General features: G+C 37.4%; 1 protein-coding gene across 3 annotated transcripts; it reads right to left on the bottom strand.

Moving 5' to 3' along the window:
* Nucleotides 1-23,743, bottom strand: TNFSF13B (TNF superfamily member 13b). Of its 3 annotated transcripts, none has more exons than XM_019283031.3 (7): nt 20,946-23,743; nt 12,148-12,326; nt 11,959-12,064; nt 4,030-4,086; nt 3,576-3,688; nt 3,328-3,478; nt 1-1,653 (listed from the first exon to the last, which is right to left on the bottom strand). In XM_019283031.3, the coding sequence occupies exons 1-7, from the start codon at nt 21,028-21,030 to the stop codon at nt 1,541-1,543; spliced, it is 804 nt and encodes a 267-aa protein (XP_019138576.1). In that variant the 5' UTR covers nt 21,031-23,743; the 3' UTR covers nt 1-1,540. The 3 variants fall into 3 exon arrangements, with proteins under 3 accessions (XP_019138576.1, XP_019138575.1, XP_010392442.1); XM_019283030.1 differs by having other exon boundaries at nt 3-1,653; nt 12,148-12,560; nt 20,946-20,992; XM_010394140.4 differs by lacking the exon at nt 20,946-23,743 and adding an exon at nt 17,562-18,434 and having other exon boundaries at nt 3-1,653; nt 12,148-12,560.
* Between the last annotated feature and the right edge of the window lie 1,127 nt (nt 23,744-24,870).

Below are 24,870 nucleotides of genomic sequence, written 5' to 3'. Positions count from 1 at the left end.
TTCTGAGATCCAAATCTCTTTTATTTATTGTCTATCACCATGAGAAATCAATCAAATCACAATTCATAAAAACAGACAAGGAGACTACAATATACAGAGCATCTTTTCTTTACTAAGTGAGCTTATATACCACAATTCTCAGGTCCTAAAAAATATTTTCAAATTAAGTACAATTCATTAGTGGGGGTTTTACTTTTTATCTATTCCAATACCACTTCAATGCTTCTTTAAGATCAGGGGAAAAAGTACAATAGCTCCTTTGACCATACAATATTTGGGGAAAAAAAAGGCATAAATACTATCTACTGAACTAAGTGGCCAGACAAAAGAAAGGGAAAAAGGACATCTGTTTATTCTTTCTACAGCTCTGAATATTTTTGTCAAACAGAGTTAAGCACTATATTCAAAACTGCAGAAAAAGCCTCTGAGATACAAGTGTATTTTCTTAGTTGCATGGCTGGTTCCAGATCTATTGGATTTTTCTTTTTACTATATTGCATAGAATGGATCATAGCAAGAAGCAAGGGAAATACAAAAAAATATGTATGAAGTAATATTTCCATTAGATAAACTGTTCAAAAGAAGATAAAATTCTATGCCCAAATGCCCAAGACATATGTCTGTGTATATACTTTCAAATATATACAAATATATCTATATACTGTATATATATACACATCTTTATATGACTGCAGAAATTATGGAGCCAGAAATCCAATTCATGGTACTGTGTCTAATTTCACTGTGTTTCTTCCTGTGCCAGCCTTGTTTACATAGAAGTGTAGACATATTCCTTAACAAGCAGCAATGCTTTGAAGATTGAGCTGTTGAAGCATTTTACATGTCCTTTTTTCAGTAAAATTAATTCTAATTAGTAAATGCTAACAGATTTTAGTAATTTATTCACTTTTTGTTCACACAGAAGAAGCAAGACAGTGGCTACTCTTCTGTATATTTGTTTTCATTATCCCAGACATTTAGAATTTTTCCTTTCCCAGTATTTTTGGGGAAAGAAAAAAACCCCAAAACTCAGAACCCACCTAACAATTTCATTTTGTGGTGAGAAATCTACTGTTTGATGTTTCTTCCCCACACATTATATATCAAATACTTTATTGATGAAAGAATGCAAATCTAAGATACACTTTTATTTTAGATTTCCTTTTCAATCATGGATAACAATTCGATAGTCTGCAGTCCTGCTCATGCTGTTATTTTTGGTCAACTCCTTCTTTGATTTACCATACGGACAACAAATTGTTTCAAAGCCAAAACCTCATTGCTTTATAGTTGTTATCTAGAGTCTCCCATTGTCTAAAATGAATTGGCTTTCTGGTAATCACATGGTGGCTATATCACAAGCATGTCTGGTATGTTTCCTGTTTTGGGTTTGCTTATTAAAGTGAAGAAAATTTTTAGAAGCCTGTGATGAATTAGGAGAGGCTGAATTGGAAGCTTTATTACAATCCAATATTTTTTCTGACAAAGGCATAGGTAGAGAAGAAAATGGCATTAAGCATAATAACAGAAATGAAAGGCTTCAGAGGAGTCTTACTGCACCAAAAAAAGTACCGTCTCCATCCAAGGATATTTTAGCCCTTCTCCGTGGTATTGTAAGTTGAAGTTCATCCCCTTCTTCTAATTTTGCAATGCCTGGCAAAAGATTTGGAATATTTTTAAGTTAATATATCAAATACACTATTTTATAAATGGTATTCAAAAGTCATTATGTGTCATCTTGCAAATGGAAGCATGGCTTGTTATTTGTGATGAGTGCTTTTATCTTAAGGCATAATCTTAGAGTTTACAGCCTATCCAAAGCGGACACTTAACATCTTCTGTGAAGCTGGACTTAATTTCCACACTGCACTCGGCATAACACAGTTCACTTAAGCAAACACTGCAAAAATTTCTAACAGTGGTGTACCCAGGTTCCTCATGTTATGGTGATGAGACAGTCAAAGTCAGCATTGAGTATTACTGGCCCTAAACCACTCCATTCCCACACTTCTGGAGGAGGTCTTATGAGCTTTACCAACCTAATGAATCAGCTTATCCACTGCAACTGCAGAGCACAAAAGTGCTTCCTGCCAGCCACACATCAGCTGATATAACCAAGAGCATCTTGCCTTCAAGCTGCAGCTGCTGAGCTGAGAACACATCTAACATCTGCTGTGACACATGCTCAACAGCATGAGAGAGAGCAGTCAGAACTGCTTTTCCAGGTGAAAACAGAACAGTGGGAATTTGGGAAGCAGGAATCATGAAGTGGCAAGATAGAGATCCTAGTTAAGAAATGGGAACAGTAATACAAGGGTAAAGTCAGAGTATACATGAAATTGAAGGTGGTTATGTTGCCAGAATGTGAGGCTGAGGGGCCAGAAAATTAAAGGAAATGTTTGGACAGCCTCAATTGCCAGGACAAAATATCTAGTTAGTTAGTTAGCTGGAATTTAATTTTATTTGGAAAAAAATTAGCTTCCTGCCACATCCCATTTGTTTAATGCCATTTATTGCTGACAGTCAACTCCATCACTCAGTGTTGCCCACTTTTTCATAACACATTGAAAAAAGAGTGCTGGAAAATAACCAAAGAGAAAACCCTCAAATCCACCATTAAGGTGAAGTGACAGACAGATAAGAGATGATAAATGAGGTTTTATAGGCCTTGACACCAACTCCTTAAATACTACTGCAGGAATATACACATACATTGAGCATTGAGCCTGCTGGACTTGCATTAAAAATTTTAATTGTTCTTTTTTGTGGTGTTTCTAATCTGTGCAGTCATAAAGAGCACCTTACAGGAATTAACTGTTTTTCATCTAACCAAAGACTAAAAATGCAGTAGCCTTTAAAAGGAGGAGAAATATCACAGTATGGTTTGCACATATTGGATGGCTAAAATTCGTATGTGACATTTCAAAGGAAAATATAGCTCTTTAATATAACTATTGTTATATTATTTTTATATATTATAAATATATATAATATTTAATATAACTAAATGTGGAATTCAACTCCTAAGTAAAACTGAGTTCTTCAATAAGGACAGTAGGTACTCCTCTGCCTCAGGCATCTAACTGGAAGCACCAAAATGTCTAACCATTTTACAGAGTCAATCAAGAGAGCAAAATTGTTCAGATCACCAAGTTAGATGCATAATCTCCAACTGTTGATACTTTATATAAAACCGTATCTTCTGAAAGTATTCTGTAATTTTGCAGTTAGTTCTTTATGACTGCTACAATACAATTGCCCAACACTAGAGATTCCATTTGATACAGTTTATTTGCAAACAAAGAAAAGGAAAATGCAGATATTTACCAGCAGTATAGCAAGAATTATTTGGATAAGACTGTGGCATATTTTGGATGCAGCGAAACAATGTCACCAAGCTGAGATCATCACCAAACACATGAGCCTTCTTCCTCTGTATTAGGTGTCCCATAGCAAATGTTGTATCCGTATATAAAACCTACAGATAGAGGAGGTGAAAACTTCAAACTTAATGTATGGAGGCATTGAAAAATCCTTACAAAAGTCAGATGCTGAAGTGAACTGAGCCTTCTCACCTGGCCATATATGAAAAAATAACCCGTTTCTTTGACCACTATTTTATTTCCTTGTTCTTCCAGAGCTGTTCCACGTTTAAAGCTCAGGAGCCAAGGGACAATGCTTGAATCATCTAAAAGAAAAAATAATTTTGGGTGATCAGAAAGGTTATATTCTTCCTTTTCACTGGCCAAAAATTAACAAAGCTGACTTCTAGACAAAACTTCCAGTCTTACTAGCTGGATTTCCCCACAGAAAAGATGATATTTGCAAGAGACATCCAGATATAGGGACCTTCCAGATGCAGGGACCTTGTTGTTTTTTGTTTTATTTTGTTATTGGTGGGGGTTTTTTTAATTTTTAAGTTTGTTGTCAAAACTCAGTCAAAACTTCTACTGCTTAGAAGTTAGGAAAATTTTTTGAAACAGTTATCCCATGGAATAGTTAACTATAAATCATGGCACATATTCTTACCTTTCTGTTGGATATCACTTTTGCTGTCAGCAATCAGTTGCAAGCAGGCCTGCAGCACTGCAAAGTGAAAGCATTTTGAAATCAAAGAAACATAAGTGAGTAATAGAATAGAGTAAACTTACGAAACTACTTTAAGAAAAAAAAAGGACACGAAAGAAATCTCTTAGTCTCACCACTTATTTTAAAACAGAACCTATTGGTTTTAACACAGATCTTACTCAAGTGTGCAAAACAAAAATTCCTGTCACAACACATGCTAGATGACTTTCAGAGATCATGCAGCTAAGTGGGAGGCCTCAGGTAGCAGCACAAGTAACACCTGCTTCTTTTAATATCTGGTCCTAATAAAATTATGTAGCAGTAAGTCAAATGAGCTAGAAATCATCAGGTCAATTAGCCTTGTTAATTTTCTAAGCAAAAGCTTGAAAAAAGCCCCAACCCTGCCAGCTATGATAGATAGCAGATTTTCTGTGTTTGCCATATTATTTAGAGAAATGACTTTCCAGTTATAGTGCTATAAAATATTAGTCATATATACTGGTTATATGGTACTTTCATAATAAATTCTCAAAATCCATATATATGTACTTTCAATATGTTTTCAGATACTGTCATGGTTTAGCATAGTTTGGGTTTTTAGTTAAAGAGGGCTCCATCAGCCACTACAGATATGTACACTCAGTCAACCTATATTGAGACTAAGAGGGAAAATAGAGAGATGACTCCTAGCAAATTAATGCACACATAACAGATAGCTTAGTATCTGTCAAAATGTGTTGCTCAAAACTGTAGACTGGGGACACTAATGAGAAATTAGGTGCTTGTTCAGAGAAAAATACTGAAGAATGTTAAAATACAGATTTGCAAGTGAAACGAAGATCTTATAAAAAATCCTGCTAAGCGTAAGTGTCAGGCAACAGGATAAAAGGAAAAAAGAATAGCTGCATTTGCCTGGAGCAGATTTTAATCAAAACATCTGGTTCTCATGCTACTTTGAAGGATGGAAAACTGAATAGTAACATTTACTGCACTTGACAGAGACCAAATGAATTTACTAAGAGTCAAGAGAAGAAAATTCTGCCATGGATTGCTCCATTTTGTTTATCACTTTTCAGCCAAGAAGGCTGTGGGTCAGATTTGGCCACACGGATTTGGCTATAATGGGTAGTGCCATGGATCTGTGGGATCCTGTTTCTATGTCTGCCAGTGGTACCCACATGAGCAACCAAGTGTCCAGTAGCACAAACCTCTTGCTGCACAGCAGGTAGTGAGAGGATGTGGGTGGAAAGCAGACTCTTTCTGTTTCTAAGTTTCCTTTTTAAGGGGTCCTTCTTGAAAACAGCAGAAGAAGGCTGGTTGTTCACCAGCACTCAGCCATGCCAGCTGGCAGCGCACAAGGATTCAAGTGCACATCTGGGGATGCTCCAGTGCCAGAATGATCACAGCCTGCAAGCCCTAGTTATGTTAATAGAAATGCTATCATCCAAACTCCTGTCTCCCACACTGAAATGTGTCCTTGAGTCCTATCAATACACATCAGTAACGTGCTACAGTCTACAGATTTTTTTCAAGCCAAGAATTTAAAGGCATCTGAATTATCTGCCTTCTGGTAAGGAATAAAAACACCCAAGCCAACCAAAAATTTAAAAAGGTATTATAATTCAGACATTTTTCTATCACACTTGTGAGCAAAACACTTTTCTGGAAAATAAACTTCTAAATAAAATTAAAATGGGATTTTGTGGAGATGTACAACACAGCACATCAGTCAATTAATTTCACAAGACATTAATTCTTCTTTGGGACAAAATGCCTTCCTAGTGAATGGAATTTGCTGATTCCCCAGTATTTCAGTAAGCTAAATCAAAATTTTAATTCCTGCTTTTAAAAGAACCAACTAGTATGGCCACTGGATTTTCCACTAACCCAGTGAGAGGATTTGTGATGATTCCCACTAACCAGCTGCTATCCAGCTGGGTACCAGTGAGTAGTGTCTACAAGCACCAAAACTTATGGCTACTTTAGCAACTCTTGTTAAAACTGCTCGGCAAACTTGGTGGGCATTTTTGAAACTATCCTAATTCTCACTTTGCCAGTCTGAATTTCTGTTTCAGCTGGTTGCAGCACTGAAATACTAGTCAGCATTGCTGAGAACTGCTCACAGTAATTAAAATCTGCAAGATCAGAACAGTCTGAGATCAACTCCATCTTTTTAAAACACATGCTAACTCTATTCTACAGACATCAGATCTACACTTAATCTCTAAAAAAAAATTCTGTCTCTTTTAATACATGCAGATAGGAATAAACCTCCACAGAATATAGTAAGCTTGTTTTTGAAAAAAATGGATGCAATAGTGTCCTTCATGACAATAAGGAGACAGAAACTAGCATAGTGGCCATTTTGCCTAAAGCTACAAAAGACAAACAATATCTAAAAAAGTGCTTGAGGGACTGAACAACATCATGCTTCAAAAATATGTTCTGAATCCAAAGTTGACCCATAACTATTTCCAGTATATACAAGTACTTCACTTTGACTTCAGTGGAACTACTTACATGCCTAAAATTAAGTAATTCATTGAAACAAATTCCAAGTAAACACTACTACTATTAAGGAGAAGATATGGACATACAAAGCACATTTTTTGAGTGAATTAACAGAAGTTTTCAGTAAAAAGTTAACGTTGTTAAGAAATGCTTCCAATTCTATTCCAAGAAGTACCCTAATCTTACCTTAAATACAATATGAAGAATATATGTATATCAAAATACACATTGAATAGTTGCTATTGGTACTGTGAAGAATAAATCAAAAGCTCTACCTGAATCTTTCAGCCTAGTATAAAACAAACTTGAGCAACATCTTTGTAGTCCAAAGGCTTTTTGAATAATTAATAATGAAAGCAGAATACAGGATTAATAAAATACATCTTGAAAATGTGTAAAAACATCTAGACTGAGTATCACCATGAGATCTAGCTGTATAAAAGTGTATCTAGAATGCTAAAGCGTTCCCCACCCTCTTTTGACTTTAAATAATAGCTTTGCTTTGACGTACATTCTTTTTTTCCGCTGATTTTAATTACTCTGCAGGCTGTGGGTTGGCAGAAGTTCATTTCAGAGTCTGTCTTATTCCATGAACAGAAGACCCAATTCTGAAGAAGTTAGTCAGTCCAGACGCCTTTATAAACCACAGCCGGCACACGAAGTGATGTGTTCTCTACTGATTGAGCAATGTAGTCACAATTTAAAAAAACCTACTAGCTTTTGCTGCAGGGCAGCAACCCAGCTTTCTGCATATCTCCATGACTTAAGACCTTGTATTGGTAAAATAAAATTTTCCCTCACATGCAAGTTTTGTTATTATCTAAATTGCATAATAATTTTAGTATTTTGCGATCTCACTTAATGATCCATCCAAACAAAATTTCAAGTTTACTATATGTGAGCTCATGTATAAAATTTAAAGTTTTGATATCTGAGGCCTGAGACATCTGTGCCAATTTTTGCTGAAATAAAACCTAGGAAAAACCCTGACCTTGAAAAAAAACCCTCAGACCTGCTTATTTAGGTTCCTTTTTTATCTAGATCTGTTCTCTGTAGGATTCCCAAAGCACATTTAAACACTAGACAATTTAATTTGTAAGGGACAAGCATTTTCTTGAACCATTTGTAGTTCTTCTTCCCTTAACTTCTTGATTTCTCATGACAAGAGATCTTTTTCTAGTTTTTGCTTGTCCATTTTTATAAACTGGTGTTCATGAAGTCTATCACAGCAGAAACCAGGACAACTGGTTAATTTGGTGCTTTTTAATAGAGATGTCTTTATATGGCATTAATTATGGATTCAATCAGTCCCTGCATTAAAAGGCCTTGATCATACCTTGCAGGTATGACTAAGATCTAATAAATATCTTCAAAGAATTGGTAGCATTATTCTGACCTTCATAGAATTGCCAGTAACATGTTACAATCAGAAAAACAAGGGAATTGTTTACTAGGAATTCAGATTTCTATTATGAAGTCTAAAGCAGAATGTTGGTTTTAAAAATTAGAGCCTATTTGGTGTATTTTTGATTGTGCAGTGTTCTGCATAATGCACAGCACTGATTTATTCACTCATCCATTCAGTGAAATTCTTCATGTGAAATTGCAGGCATTGCATTAAGTAATTTTCTATCCTTTTGCATAGAAGGGTCTATTTCCTTTTGAATTAGGCTGTTGTCAGCAGAAACAAATCAGGATAACATATATTTTCAAGAAGTAGGCCTTTCTTTTTTCTTTTTAATTTGATTTGAATTTTTATTTTATATTTGACCTCTTCAAACAATAAAATATGGAGTATTGTGAATATTTGGTAAGGGAATTTTATATGTGGCATTTGTTTAAGTTAGTAACAAAAGCTTGCGTCTCAATTCAAAGATCACTAAAGTCAAGTACCACTTGTAAAACTTCTTGCTATCCCTCTGTCTCAGATATCTAAAGCAACAACATACAGAGTCAAAATACTTCCAACCAACAAATGGATTTTCCAGTACAGCAATTTTATCAAGAGGGATGGCAAAATTCTCACACCATTGTTGGAAGGCAATAGTTATTTCCTATGGACACAAATGATACTGGAGTGGAACTTGAGAATTGCTAGTAAAAAAAACAATTGCCAAGTAACATGCCAGGTTACCCTGCCTCACTGATTTGTGGAATTACATAGAAGCTCTACATACATGCAAGGAGTTGGGCAACCTCAATACAGCAAAGTAAATGTAGTCCATGGGGACTCCAATCTGATCCCAGCAGGTCACCTGCATTTGAGTTTACAGAAGACCTGATTCTCACCTCCCTAGGCCATGGGAATCAGAATCCCACAATAATCATCAGAATGAGGCACTGAGGGAGTGTGAAAATGAAATTTGATGTTTGTACATTGGCTTAGACAACGGTACATAAATCTTATTCCTGGGCTCAAGTGCACGTGCAGCTCAGAGAGAAACACACAGGCAACACAATCAATAATTATGAATAGAGTATAAAATTCAGGAGAGGTCTTTTGTTGTGGACCAGTTTTCCTCCACACACAAAATTTATAGAGAGAAAGATAAAAAGAAAAAGTGTATCTGTTGTTACGTGTCCTGATCTGACATTTGCCAGAAGCGTACTTTTCAAAATCAGCCATTACCTCCTACTCATTGTATCAAGAACTCTGGTTCTGACTGCTAGCTGTGCAGCTTTAGTTGGAATTGATGCTTGAAACACTTCTCTTCAACCTACCCAAGCTTGGAATTTTCACAAGACACAAAACGTGCAACTACTGATGACTAATAGTCTTATGCATCAGCACAGACAAATGCATACCCCATAAAATAAGAAACAACATTGTGTTAAATCCACTTCCATTCAGTTGTCCTTTAATCAAAATGCTAATTTGTGGCCACTTGTGTGCATTAAAATGGAAATTCAGTATGTTCAAGAAAGGCTGCGCTGAGTCTAAAAAAAGAGTGATGGGGTATCCATTCCTGGAATTTAGCAATTAAAATCTAAAAACCCCAGAACTGAACAATAACTTTATTTATAAAAAAAAATAATAGTTCTATATTTTACTTCTGCTCTCTGTTGAAGCACAAGAGAAGCAATTATATATCAGTGATGTTTTCAAATATTAACTTTCTAAGGAATCGATCCATATAAAAGTAAAATGATGGGTCAACAAATAATCATGAAATCAGACTCTACTTTGAGACCTTGCTGAAGCAAACAGAAGTAGGACAAGAACAGGCACCTCACTCAATATTCTAATTTATTTGCCATTATAACAGAATGAGTGCCACACATCTGCAGGACAGTTTGGAGGCTGATGGGATTCTGGTACCCAGATATGGATGTCAAAAGATCAAAATGCAGGGCCTGTAATTCTGTGTACATGACCAAGTAGTAGACTGGATTCAGCACCATGAACAACACCATGTTCTCCTATTTAACTCACCCTGCTAAAACAAAATCTAACTTTAACTAGTAGGTTCATGGTCATCAGTGAAATCTGATCTGAGAAAATATAGTATCTTACTGAACTCTGAAAAGCTAATTTTTTTGTAATTTTTTTGCAGGCAGAAAGCTAATTCTAACAACTTTTTATATAAATGCAAGATTTGCAATTTACTTTTTTTTCTTTTTTATATATAAAAATATGAGGTTCATGTTAGAAAACATTTTTGTAATAGGTCAACTGATGTAGTTTTTCCCTTTAAAACGGATGTTCATATTCTGTGTTGTCATCCATCCTAAACAACTTTAAAGACAGCTATACCTTAAAAAATGTTTACAGAAATAAGTAGCTTAATTGAAATTTTAGTGTTAGAGGTATAATCAGAGGTGGCTACATGATGAGAAGAATCTAAAGTCTACACTGAAGCACAGCTGAGGAGCCCCAAACACTGCTCACCTCAAAGAGCAATAAGGCTAAAGATGAAAGCTATTGTCAAGGAAACTGGATTGCTTGCAGAGTATTGATGCTCTAACATTCATTTAAAGAAAAGACATCTCCTTATTTTTTGACTTTTGTACTTTAGATCACTTGTTTTTATTTGGGAGTTCCTAGGGTGGGGAGGGCAGGGGAACTCTGTGGTTCCTGTGATAGGAAACAGGCTACAAGAAATACAATTTAAGCAATCATGACCTCAGTCCTGTTTGCGAAATCTTTCTTAGCCAAGATCCTGAATCAAAGACTACTAATGAAATAGAATAAATCCCATATAAACCTGTGGATTTTAGGTGATGTCCTAAATTAATGGGGTTTTTTTGAATATTGGGAGTAAGTAGAGGGATTATACTCTAGAACTTAAATTTCATTTAGCTTACTTGAAGCTCAAGTGAAATACATTTCATGTTAGTTGCCCAGTGAGAAACACATTTTAAGCAAACCTTCATCTAGTCTTTACCAATAATTTACTCCATTTCAAGTTCTCTAAATAGTTTAAGATATCAGTTAAAATAATATAAAAGTATACATAGGAAGAGTGAACTGATTTAGCAGCTCAGGAATATTTTTAGTTACTCAGTGCAATTAGAGTATGTGCGCAAACTGGTATAATAAAATTCTGTGTTTCATCTTATAAGGCCCCACTGTGTTTGGAAAAAGAAAGAAATGCAGGTATTTTATCCCCAAAGGAAACAAATATATCCCATTATTATGTCAACACTATAATATACATTGGAGACCTTTTATGGAGCACAGTCGTCAGTGTTCTTTGCAGAACCTTTTAAAAAGGAGAACCATGACAAAAAAAAAAAAAAACTTACTGGATAGGAATTCCTTTATTAATTTTACTATTTATTGATAGGTTGTTTTAATGTAGAAATGATGCTAAACTTCTGAATTCCTTGTAGTCTGCCTCTTTTGCCAGGTACAAGCCAGCCTTTCTCCTTGAAAGCTCCTATTTCCCTAAAGTTCTCATTACTTCTCTCTTTTCTGTTTCCCAGAAAAATGAATTGGCATTTTTATTAATAGATTTCCCTCCCTACTATTATCAGAGAGAATTGAACAATTGAAAATCTGAATGATTTGAAGTTGCCTTTTTCAACTCTAACGCTTCATGCAGATTTGGGATACAACATTCAAAGTTCAACCTGCAGATAGCATAAATATCTGGTACCTTAAACAGTATGTCCCTACTCATTGCAGGACCATTGGACTACATGGCCTTTTAAAGGTCCCTTCAAAGCCAAAACACTCTGTGATTCAATATTCTATCCTTTAAGAGAATATGCCCATGGTTAACACTATTCATCCACCAATAATTTTGAAAACCAGAATGGGCTCTGGGAGCATGGATAAACTGACAGGAGAAAGAAAACATGAATCAAACACTCCTGCTTTTCTCTAGACAGGATCCAACTGCGGCATCCCAACCCACTTCATCAGCTGGTATTTACCTTTTTCTTCTGTGTTGGCGGCAGACCGCCTGCCCCTGTTTCTACTCCCGTTCCAGATTTCCTTTTGGAAGCTCTCAACCGGACCAGTACCAGCAAGCCTGCTCTCCTATCAAGGAGAAGCAACAGTCAGTGAAAGCAGCCCCACATTTGCCCATGCCCTGCGAGTCAAAACCCACCCCTCCAGCTTACCTGCCTGGCGTCAGCTGCAGACACTTGCAGGAAGGAAGAAACAGGGGTACCTGCTTTATTTTCATCGGGGGACACGAGTGGCTGGTCTAGCGGAGACCGTGCCTGGACGCTGTAGATCAGCTCGCTGCGCAGAGCTTCTAGTTCTATTTTCAGGATGATAACATGGTAAAGAGACACTGCTGCAAGACAAGAGGACAGGAGCATTGCAAGCCACGGGAATGTGACAGAAAAAAGTCCCGTGGCGCCTGAAACAGCACCAGGGAGGGCAGAGGGAGAGGAGGCGGTATCCTTCTGTTGGATGACGTGCACACAGTCCACGGATTTCATCGCTGCTCTTTCCTTACTAAAGCCAGAGGGAGAGTTCAGCTGTCCCCTTCCGAGGTGCAATCCATGTTACCAGTTGCTCTCTGAAACTAAGGGCATCCAGAATAAGTGAACAAAACGCCCAGATCATTTCCTGTCATATGAAGCCGTTGATAGCACCATTAAACTTAATGTACAGAGTGAGCGTCTAAGATTCTGTCTTCCCTTTGTTTTCACCTCTCTGTGCTGCATTTTGGAAATGAATACTTTCTCACAAGCTACTTGTTCAACCTACCTTCCTCCTTTCACTTTCCACTAGTTATTTATGTGGCAGCTTGCTATAGCCATTTCCCATAATCTTTAAATTTTGGCACAGCCAGAACCACCAGTAATTTCGAGCCTTATCTAGAAGTGCAGAAACCATGTAAAGTTTCCTGGCAGCATTTCATCCAGTGCTCCTTAAAAGACATACACGTATGGCAGACATGTGCCTCTGTGTGTGTGAAGGCATATAGATGTACTCTGTATATACATTATATCATCTATATTAACACATTTATATTCATATCTAAAGTGCCAATATGCATACAGAGGAGACAAATTATTCAAAATAAGTTTTTTGTCCTTTCCTGAAAACAAAAGTGAAAAATACTCCCAGGTATGAGTCACAAATTATGGGTTTCTCAACTGTATGAAGTTGCAAAGTCTGCAGTTCAGTTCATCAAACTAACTTGAAAAGGGATGACATTTTATTAAACTTTTCTAATAAATACAGTCTCTCTAAAGAATTCAAGAACCTTCATTTATGCAAAAAGGAACACAAAGAAGCAGGGAGAAGAAATTGGCAGGGGGAACTAGAAGAGGTAAAAACTAGGGGATTGAAAAGAGTAAGAGAGGGGAAATAAGAACAAGGAGAAAGGGCAAATAATTATTTAGTGAATTTAAAAATTAAACATGACGCAAAACTTTCAACATGTATGCTGCCAACACTCAGGTGAATCCTGAGTGTCTGGTTTAAGTTCATCTTTTAAGATTTTTTAAGTCCTTTCATCTTAAAACCCTATATTAGGAATTCCTTTCTTTGCAACAGTAAGGCTACCTAGATATTCCACACACGTTCATATATTTTTTTATTCTCACACAAAATTCAACTTTTACCACTTTGTTCAAAGCTCCAGTGGTCTGGGACAGAAGAAAAAAGATAAACAGTATCACCATTATGGCTAAAATCAACAGGTTAACCCCTCTTACCATGCAAGTAAACTTTATCTTTGCAAAAGAGAAAACTTTTACAGGTCAGTCCAAATACTGTGTAATAAATCCTGATGACAACACCTATCAGAGTAGTTCAGATCAAGTTCTTTCTGTTGGGAAGGAGAAGGAAGAAGGAACAACAATAGAGTAACAACTTTCGTAGCCTCTTCCTCTTCTGTTTAAGGCTACAAGAAATTTAGTGTGATTATAAGCTTTATCATCTTCCGTTGTGATGCAAGGCACTCTTTTCCTTATTTTGTCACCTCCTGCAACCACACCATCCTGCACAGACAAGTAAATCTGTTCCCAAATGCAAAGGAAACAAATACACCATGTATCTTAGCTTGTATCCAGAAGCCCCATACATGCTGTCAGAAATTATACAGAAATTGTGTGGGGTGGAAAAACCAGAATACCCATACCATTTCTGCTCCTATTTTCAAGGCTAAGTTAAGCTGTAAATGGGGCTGCATTTTGAAGTAAATTTAATGCGAACTAATGTAGGGGTTTTTTAACAGAATAAGCGATTATTAGAACTAAGCAGACATGCCTTCACGTGTCTCTAGACATCTGAGCATTACCAGCCTAGTACTGACTGCTCCAAAAATAAAAAATAATGTGACAGTTGTAAAAGAAGTGCTATTTTAGAAAATGAAACCGAGTGAGAGAATGGAAGTTATAACTAGCTATCCAGGAATACCAAGAAACTATTGGCCAGTGAGGTCTCTGCAGTCATTAATGTATCAGAAAATAACAGATCAGTGTATAAATAGCAGTGCTCTAGCCACTTCTAGAGAAAATAGGCTGCTCCCAGCCTCCACAGCCTCTTTAAATGGGGTCATTATTTGGGCTGACAAAATAATTGTGGTGACATAGAGGACTTCTGTAAGACATCTGGCTCTGTCTTGCTTATCATTCTGATCAATGAGAATTTCAAAGGGGAGATGAGGAAAATCACAACAGCCCACAGATGGGAAATTGTTAAATTCAATAGGCATTTGTAGCTGAGCATCAAAGGGATCTCTCTGTTGGCAACCTTGTGTTGTTCTGTAGATTTATAAGCAGTTATGTGGTTTAGAAGAAAATACAACTTCAGACAACTTCTGTGATGACAAAAATGGGAACAGTAAATAGTGACAGTAAGACGTCATTCATGAAAACGAGCATGAGTTACCTAGAAATAGACTTGGTTGAACAACTTCTAATATAATCAAATGGAGCTTCAGTTAATTGCAGATTGCTAATTGCATTAAATTAAATCACAAAAATTACTTTAAAAAAACCCCAAAACCCCCCCAAAAAACCCCACACCAAACAAAAAACCCCATGCTAGTTGCAGAGCCTAGAACCCGAGGAGTCGATGCCTCAATGCTTGCCACTATGTCTTCTCATAACATACTCTCCTTATGATTCCTCTTGTTGGCAGAGCTGCAAAGTAGTCCTTAGCCTGCTTAAAGCAAAGTCAGTAAGATTAGCACATGCTGTTTCTACTGTGTTTTAAACCAAGGTGTGACTAAAGAGGACCAAGGAGTGCTCGGATCAGCCTCCCATTAGGAGACATGGGAAGGTGATGATTTCAGCTGAACACAAGCTCTCAGTGCAATATTCTTCTTGAAACAGAGGTATACTATTTGGATATATATGCTAGGAGAAAACAGCATCATGCTTTTATACTGACAAACCTATTTGCATATAGCTAAGACTGACAAAACTGAACAGTGAAAAAGGTCAAAAATCCAGAATGAATACAAGAGACCTAGAGAACTAATCTCAGAAAGGGTATTCAGTTTTTGGTTAGCAGCCTGCTTCTACTGGACAGCCTTCCTGAAAATCCTTTTGCAAACATTTGTACCACATCAACAATTTTTGACTCAAGACACATGTGGGCAGAAAAACCTTAGGGGCTGCCTCAGGACCAGTTCAAAGCAGCATTTTTCAAACTATTTCTACAAAAGAAAATGTCACTGCATTAAACTGCAGAAATCTAGCCCTGGGCATCTAACTCTGCAAGCAAATAAGAATAAGCGCTCATAGAAAAGGTGTCCTGAAAATATGGTCTTTTTGCATGCACAGTACATGATCTGTGCATACACCATAGTGTCTCCTTAACCCAAAGGATGAGCTATGGTGAACACTCAGATTAACTGACCAAAAAAACCTCTTTAATTTAGCTGAGGAAAACTATAAAGAAATGCCTTGGCTAGTCAAAGAATTCTACTTAACCAAGTCTTTTACTTCCAGGGAAAAGGGCAAACATTTTAGGTAAAATTCAAAATAATAAATAAATGAAAACCAAAATGCAACACAGTACTACTGAAGACTCTTAAAGGTGAGACTGTTTCATGAAAACACAGGAAAATGAGTTCCTGAACAAAATTAAGGCTTGTTAAAATTTCCAAGATGTTACAGCAGAAACAAGCCCTGTAATTCTATGCAAGCAATTACTTTTTTCATTTCCATTATGCAGACTATCAGATGAAATTATCAAGATAGGTCCTGCTAACCTGAAAACTTATAAAAAAATCAACATTACATCTGTAGGGAACCAAGGCAGAGATAGTAACCAGTCATACAGGAAATTTGTGGTTGAACCAGAAACTGAATTCTTGATTTCCTGAAATCCAGTTATGTTCTTTAACCACAAAAGCATCTTCTTTGTGGGGGAGGAAAAACCCATAATGAAGTTTAATGTGCAAAAGAGAAGCAGTTGATATGACTGTGAAGGCTTGGGTAAAAACCCATGAACATGAAAGTTTGCTTAAAAGCCAGTGTTCTGTTTTTAAAAAGGAGTTTGTGCAGATGCTGCAACCCAGAGATCCAGGCAAGTGTGTCGAAGGCCACACTAAAAGTATGTCTCCAGTGGCAAGGGTCCAGCTTCACATACTTCTGAAGCAGCCACAAAATGGTCCCTGTGGTTATTACAAGAAAGAGACCATGATATCTTGCCTTACCACACAAGACAGTGCAGAACAGATAGAGGAGCACAGAAAAAGCAAAGGTTCCATTCTGAAATTTTCCATTTAATTTCAAGTCCTTTCTGAAGATGGACAAAATAGGAGTACTATTTTGGAAGAGATCAGAATAAATCCTGTATTATAGTTTTCTGCTATTAAAGAAATCTGTACTAAGAGTATTCACAGATATCCCTCTGAAACAGCAGACACTCCCTTCAAGAACACTTAATTAGCTCTTTCAGCCATTAACCAAAACTTATACGGTAACAAATCCTGGCAAGTTCTGCCTCACAAATGGATCCAAAAAGTAGTCATTTCTGTATACTCCACTCCTGTGGCTGTATAACTTACATCTTATTATTTTAACTTCTGTAAGCTGTTGAATACCTTGCAAGTAAAGGATGTGTTATACAAACAGTTAAAGCCTTATTTGTTAAATTACCTTATTAAAAGGAAAACAAAAAATTCTATGAGATTTTTCTGAAGCGAAAAGGGTAATCTTTTCTCTTTGCCTCAAAACTGCCGAGGATAATACAAATGTCTCTGCATATTTTAGATATGCCATCCTCGATTTATTCCTTGCAATATTTTATTTCTCTAGATATCTAGACAATTTGGGTCCAAATGCATACTATACAAAGTAAACCTACAGCTCACTTGCAGCCATTGTCACTTTTTATATGGTTATTACAGTGCTTTCGAAGAGAAAAGGAAGTGACACAAAGGAAAAGCAATTATTATAGGTGTCTTTCAAAGTATGCAGCAGAGCCAGCTAGAAAATAATTTTAAAAACATACAAAATATAAAAAGACAACCCAGGATTTATATACGACAGCAGCTAAATGCCAGCCTTCTCCCCTTCACCCCCTCCCCCCCCATGATGTTACAGCAATTGCTTCTTACTGCTCAGGGAAAAAGGAGCTCTGTCATACAGCTGAAGCCCACTTCTCTTACAGTCTCACTGGCTTTGCTACCCAGCAACATGGAGAACTGCATTTCTCCACCTCTTTGACACTATGCAACTTAAGAGATTTTGCACAGATGGGCTAAAAATGCATTTGTATGGTAACAAAATAAACACGGAGCCCTGGCCCTTCATGTGGGAGTGGCCGCTCTGCTGCTGCTACAGTCTGGAGACCTTCAAGAGAGAGCACCGGACAAGGATTCAAGTATTTTCAAATCATAATGTTATTTCTTTGTAGCTGTATGTAATTGCTACACTGTCCCTGAATCCTGGAGGACAGGCAGGAAAGGGTTCTCTGCCTGACCTTTCCCGTTGAATTTTTGTAAATAATTAGCCCATGCCAGACGTTAAGTGTAATTCAAACCAGCTGTAGAACTTCCTTTCTATCTGACTTCAAGCAGCACAATCCGTTCCTTAGTTACTTGTCAAAGCTAGCGGCAACATCTCTCTGAACTTGGTACATGAACATACGTACATTTCTGTCAGCCACCTTGCAGCTTTGCAGTATTCAGCTCATTGCTTCAGATTATTAAGTACGTATCTCCAGTTGGGAGTGAAACCATGTTCTTTAATACCAATAAAACCAAGCCTGCTCTTAAGCTGCACTGCCTTTCGGAGAAAGAAAAACTGCTGTTTTTCCAAGCCTTACAAGCGTTACTCTACCCCCATCCAAGCTGAAGCATAACAAATTAGTCACATCAATGTTTTCAAAACAAATCCAGAAAATAATCAGTGTACCTTCCTTATCTACTTACAGAGACAGAACTCCGTACAAAGTCTAAAATGAAGACCCTGAATAGGTTCCAACAAGAGATTTAAAGCTCAGGCATGTTCAATATCTTTGCAGCAAATAATTTTTGTTTAGACAATGGTTCAGCATTTTCTCAAAACCTTATCTACCTTGTCTTTTTAACCTTTTTAACAGACAGCAAGCCTTTGGTCTAGGTTTCATTTCATAGTCATAGAAAGGCCTGTGTTGGAAGGGACCTTGTTCCAACACCCCTTTTGTAGGTATGGGCATCTTCTACTAGATTAAGTTGCTGAGAGCTTCATCCAGCCTGGCCTTGAACACATCCAGGGATGAGGCATCCACAACTTCTCTGGGCAACCTTTCCAGTGCCTCACCACCTTCACAGCAAAGAACTCCCTCCAAATATCTAATCTATACCTACTGTCTTTCAATTTTAAGCCTTTCCCTCTTGTGCTGTCACTACATGACTTTGTAAGAAGCCTCTCCATCTGTCTTGTATCCTCCCTCAGGTACTGTAAAGATGCAATTAGGTCACCCCAAAGCCTTTTCTTTTCCAGGCTGGACAAGCCCAATTCTCTTAGCTTTTTCTCATAGAAGAGGTGCTCCATCCCTCTATTAAGTTTGATGACCCTCCTCTAGACTCCCTCCAACACCTTAATGTCCTTCCTGTGCTGAAGAATCAAGAGCTGGATGCAGCACTGCAGGTGGGGTCTCACCAGAGCAGAGTAGAGGGGCAGAATCCCCTCCCTTGCCCTGCTGGCCATGCTGCTTTGGATGCAACCCAGGACATGTTTGGCTTTCTGGGGTGCAAACTCGCATTGCCAGGCCATTTCCAGCCTCTCATCCACCAGCACACCCCCAACTCCTTCTCGGCAGGGCTGCTCCAATTTTAGTTTAGATGTTCATATGCCCTCATGAATGTTTACTATGATTTAATCAGTACTTACAAATTCAGACAAAATTTCAAATATGGTGTTTTGCCTGATATGAAGGCCTATGCCTGTCTACTAAGCAAATGAATATAACATCATGAGACATTCCAGGACACAGTTTATGTTGCACTTTGTAGCCCAGCTGCTTATCAATTTTCAAGTAGGAAAAAGCAAATGCAAGACTTAGGTTCTCCAGAATAGCACAGTGCAAGTAAGTTTTAGTGATATAATTCACAAGACAGCAACCTGCTTCTCATTCAGTATTCAGATGAAGTACCCAATCTGGACTTGTTCCTGTACAGTCATTTCCTTCTTTACAAAAATTAGAAGTACCTTTTTTATTTTTTTTTCATTCCAAATTAATAGGTATCTTGAACAGTGTCCAAATGTACCACACATACACCCCACACCCACAGCCCCGTTTCCTAGGTACTGGGTTAAAAATGAACTGTAAGTAAGCCTTGCAGTAATTCAGGAGAGGACACACATTTTGCAGCCTTAGAAAAGACAGCAGTAAGCCCTTATTTTCTGGGTATTTCATATTAACCATGCCGAATGGGAGCAGAGGTGATATAAGCTTAGTAATGCATTTCTCTGTAAGAAAGTAGAAATTTCTTCAGACTGAGTATCCCACTCCGGCTACATGAATTAACTATAAATCTGAGTGGCATTATAGGATTTAAAATTGACATTTCAAATATTGCCAGCATAGGTGGTAAAACTAGTCAGAAACACTTCAAAATACTTCCTAATGGACATAATATTTAGACCATCTCTCAGATCCCCAGACAACAGAAATTTTGAAATGCAAAATGTGTTAGAAAGTGATGGAAAGCTACTACATACCAGTTTTACTAACACTTCTTGAAAGTAAGGATACATGACAAAGCTTAGAAATATATTTGTAATATGCTTTTTCCTCTGCTGTAATAGCTTTCCACAAATGGCACATCTAACAATGCAGATGTCTAGCCCATGTGCTCTGGCTTTAATAAGTGACTGAAAACAATACCTTGGGGTTGATCTGTTACCATGCAAACAAAACTACCCCTTCACAGATGCGGAAGACAGACCACAAACTAGAACAAGACATTAACAGCACTTTTAATGTATCAATTTATTGCATATGTCAGTACATAAAAATAGAAAAGTGTTTTTTGTAAAATTAACTTTATTGTAAAAACCAACTAGAATGATAATGTAAAACTTTGCCACAATTAGCACATATACAATAACATTTATGCTTTGTCTACAAAACTTAAGAATACTTTATAAGACAATTTTGCCTTAACTATATATTAAAGAAAAATCAAATAAAAAGCTTGCATCTCATAATCAGTGACTGTTTCTGAATTCAAAACACAAGTGTTATTTAGAACTTCAATATGCTATCTCTATTTACACTTCTGCGGGGTTCTACTCTAAATTATACAAGCAGGATGGCATTGCAAATTATACCTAATGGGATACATCAGGCTGATCCCACTACATGCAAGAGGCACTGATTTAATATTTGGCAGGAGTGCCCCTAGCAAAATCACCTGTCATTAACAAAAATAAAAATGTATTTTCCAATAATTGAATTATGAAATACAAATGGAGGTACGTCTGCATCTTTTTGCTAACAGAAAAGACCATACCTTGGACTCTCAATTCAGTCTTGCATTCTTCACTGTGAACATCCAACGTGACCCAAATTATTAGCTTAGAGATGCTGATATGCATATTTTGTATAAATAGTTAATCCTTCTGCCCTTCAGCTGAGAGATTGTCCATAGCCTACCAAATGCATTTGTGCTCTATTTCTAATTTTACCTGAGAAATGGACATGAGGGCTGCTAAACCAGTTAATGTTTCTCCAGAAGAAAGCACAGCTTACCTCTCTGCATTTCACAGTTCAGAAACAAATCCTGGGAATGTAAACTTGGGTTAGTAGGAAGCCTCAAGTATTTCCACTAATTAAAACCATACACATGTGTGCACACACAAGGTCTTATGCTTCCTTACAAGGAACTCTACTGCTACAGCTGTTCAACTCCTGACCCCCCTCTCCTGGAACTTTGTTTTTAGTTTTGTTTTTTTTAACTTAAATTTCCTCTTACAAAAGAGAAAATTCCTTTAACGAACATATTAACTAAGAGGCTTTCTTACAAACCTGTGAAAAGAACTCCTTCCCAAACTAGAAATTTATAAGTACAGGACAAATACTTGGGAAACATCTATACACAAATGGATAACTGTTATGGGAAAACATATAATGGTATTAAATAAAACAAATGCAACCGTATCATAACACACCTTTTGGCAATTTAAAGTTATTATTACTATGTTGCTTGCAGTTCAGTTTTTAGCAGCAGATAACTGTGGTTTCCACCACACAGTCCATAAAATAAAAACAAGTCTTGACTTGTCAGAAGAGGTTTCTGCCCCCTCCACCCTCCCTCCCTTAAAGAACTGTATGCAGAGCAGTGGAATATTTGCATAAAAAATCACTTCCCTCCTATTTTCCTTCAGTGGATCTCATAACCAATGCAATGAAAAACAGCATGGATAACTATTCATTCACAAGTGTATGTGGCCAATCCATTAAGGGAGAAGTAAAACTGTGCAGATGTGGAAGGTGGAAGAAACTACCTAAGTGTAAAGGATGCATATATGACAATTGTGTCAACTCATACCCAGTACCTGCAAAATCAAAGTTTCATATTTATGTCCTGCAGACAATATAGTGAAAATATATGGCTTGATAATGAAAGTAATGTTTAGATACAGCCCACTTTGAAGAGTTTCAGATTGCCATAATCTAACACCACACATTTGACTTTGTCCTAGCAACTGTGTGCTCAAATAGGAATACTTCATTTGTATGCAAGTACCGCAGAATACTAGGGGTATTCTGGGGTTCAGAATTTTGTTTTGATTGGTGGAAAGTGGGGTTAAATGCCATGTTACTTTAGAAATTGATGCTTTGTGAAACTCACCCCCAATGGTATTTAGCGGCAAGATATGACAACTTCTGAAACAATTACTTTCTCTTCATTCTGTCTCCAACAATTAATCTATTCTTTTGGCTTTATCAACTGATTTTTAGAAAAGCAGTATTTGACTGCTAATTTTCCTTCTCTCCCTCCACCTCTATTCTAAAGCAATGTAAAGTAGATGAAACAATCTATGCAAGCAGCTCACATCTCACTGTAGAATACATCAGGGAAAAGCAGTAGTATGTCTATCAACTCCTTTCTGCTATACAAACACTGCCTCATCTCCCAACGCCCAGCCAAACTTCTCCAACATACCTTGCCCATGTGCCCCCCTCACCAAAGGAAAAAAAAAAAAAATACCACCACTGTAAGCCTGAAAAGATAGTTTTGGTTTCACTCAGATTCAAAACTATGCTCTATGTTTTTATGTCTATAGATCCACAACGATGTATAGTTTTTTCAATCAACTCTAAGAAAACCTTAATAATAGGATCACAAAAGATACTTACCAGAGAAAGAAGCAACTTCTGGTATGTATATGTTTATTTAAAGATTTAAAATAAAGAAAAAAAGACATGTATGAAAAGATGTATCATCCTATCTCCAAACTACTGACAACTACTACCCATGTGTATGTAAGAACTATAATTCCATTAGGAGGCATAATCATTAAGGCACCAGTTCAGGAAAGCAGTTTTATTCAACCAGAAAACTTAAGCACAAGCTTAAAATATGACTGTCCCTCAGGAAACAGATTTTAAGTGTGTGCTGAGATGCTTTTCTGAATCAGGACAACATGGCAGAAAAGTTTATTTAAAATTTTGAATCCAAAGGGCAACTTTACAGATTGTGTAGATGATTTTCCAATTTGTTCTTTCCGTTAAAAAAAAAAAAAAAAAAATTTAGAAGAGGCAAACTCAGCTGCAGCGGATGAGAAATTAAACCTGCAGAAGAGATTTGAACAGCTCCCAAATGCCATTAGAGACTGAGCTAACAGCACAACTTTGATCACAGAGTCATCAAGGCTGGAAGAGACCTTCAAGGTCATCTAGTATAATCATCAACCTAACACCACCATAATCACCCCTAAGCCAAATCCCCAAGTGCCGCATCCAGATGTCTCTTGAACGATTCCAGAGATGGTGATCCCACTACCTCTCTGGGCAACTTAGTCCAATGCCTAACCACTCCTTCAGTGAAATTTGTTTTATAATATCTAATTTGAACCTTCCTTGATGCAAGACCATTTCCTCTCATCCTTGCACTTGAAACATGGCAGAAGAGGCCAATCCTCACTTTGCTACAGCCTCCTTTCAAGTGGTTGTAGAGAGTGATAAGGTCTCCCCTGAGCCACCTTTTCTTCAGACTAAACACCACCAGATCCCTCAGCTGCTCCTCACAGGACTTGTGCTCCAGACCCTTCCCAGCTCCACTGCCCATCTCTGGACTCACTCCAGCACCCCAATATCTTTCTTGTAGTGAGGGGCCCAGAACTGAGCACAGGATTTGAGATGTGGCCTCACCAGTGCCACATATAGGGGGACAATCACTGCCCTGGTCCTGCTGGCCACACTATTGCAGATACAGGCCAAAATGCCATTGGCCTTCTTGGCCACTTGGACATACTGCTGGCTTACATCCAGCTGGCTGTTGACCAGCACCTCCAAGTCTCTTTTCTGCTGACCAGCTCTCAAGCCACTCTTCCCCCAGCCTGTAGCACTGCACGGGGTTGTTGTGACCCAAGTGCAGGACCCGGCCTTGGGCCTTGCTGAACCTCATGCAGCTGGCCTTGGCTCATTGCTCCAGTCAGTCAGTATCTGCAGAGCCTTCCTACCCTCACGGATATGGCCACCTAGGGCTTCTGCTCATTTTCATTATCCTTACTGTAACAACTGTACACATTAATCTCTAATCATGTGATCACTAGTAATTATTTGAATTTGTTTCTTTAGGAGGTATAAATAAAGGGCACAAACATTTAACTACACCAGTAGAAGTCTGAACACAAAAACCTACTTTTACCTTGTATGACCACTCATTTTGCCTTGAGAAACACCACCTCAAATGCACAAGCAGACTAATAATAACAAATAGTTTGCCTGTACATTACTGAGGAGAGCCTGAGGCAGAAAGGAGCTTAGATTGCACTGATCTCTTTTTGAAAGTTACTTCTATTTTCTATGGAAAAATTGCCTGGGTAAAATCCTGAAGTCATGATGTTAGGCACATACAACCTTCTGTGCACTATTATAATAAAAACAGTAAATGAAAACAAGGCAAGTATCTTTTCATCTTCAGCTGCAGTTTGACATACGTAATTTTGCATAACCATAAAAACCAGTAATAACCCAGGATAGTATACCTGCAAGTATACTCTATAATTTATGTTATTTTATATTATTTAGCACATTAAAGATTTCCCACTTTGCATAATATAAAATTTCAAGAAATAAAACATTAATCTCATGCATGGCACACTTTAAATAAACTCTAAGAGAAGCAACAAATCATTGTGCTAACCATGGCTGTCCAAAAAGCTCACACATACAGCAGTGAATACTGAAGAGCCTCCCGTTGTTCTAAA

This window comes from Corvus cornix, chromosome 1 (genome assembly GCF_000738735.6).
Source record: "Corvus cornix cornix isolate S_Up_H32 chromosome 1, ASM73873v5, whole genome shotgun sequence".
NCBI lineage: Eukaryota > Metazoa > Chordata > Aves > Passeriformes > Corvidae > Corvus > Corvus cornix.
This window is presented reverse-complemented; position numbering and strand designations above follow the sequence as displayed.

Coding starts and splice junctions, on each gene's coding strand:
- TNFSF13B (XM_019283030.1), bottom strand. CDS start 12,474: ATGAAATCCGTGGACTGTGTGCACGTCATCCAACAGAAGGATACCGCC. Junction 4,087..11,958: donor CGCCAACACAGAAGAAAAAG/GTAAATACCAGC, acceptor TTCACTTTGCAG/TGCTGCAGGCCTGCTTGCAA. Junction 3,479..3,575: donor ATTTTTTCATATATGGCCAG/GTGAGAAGGCTC, acceptor CTCTATCTGTAG/GTTTTATATACGGATACAAC.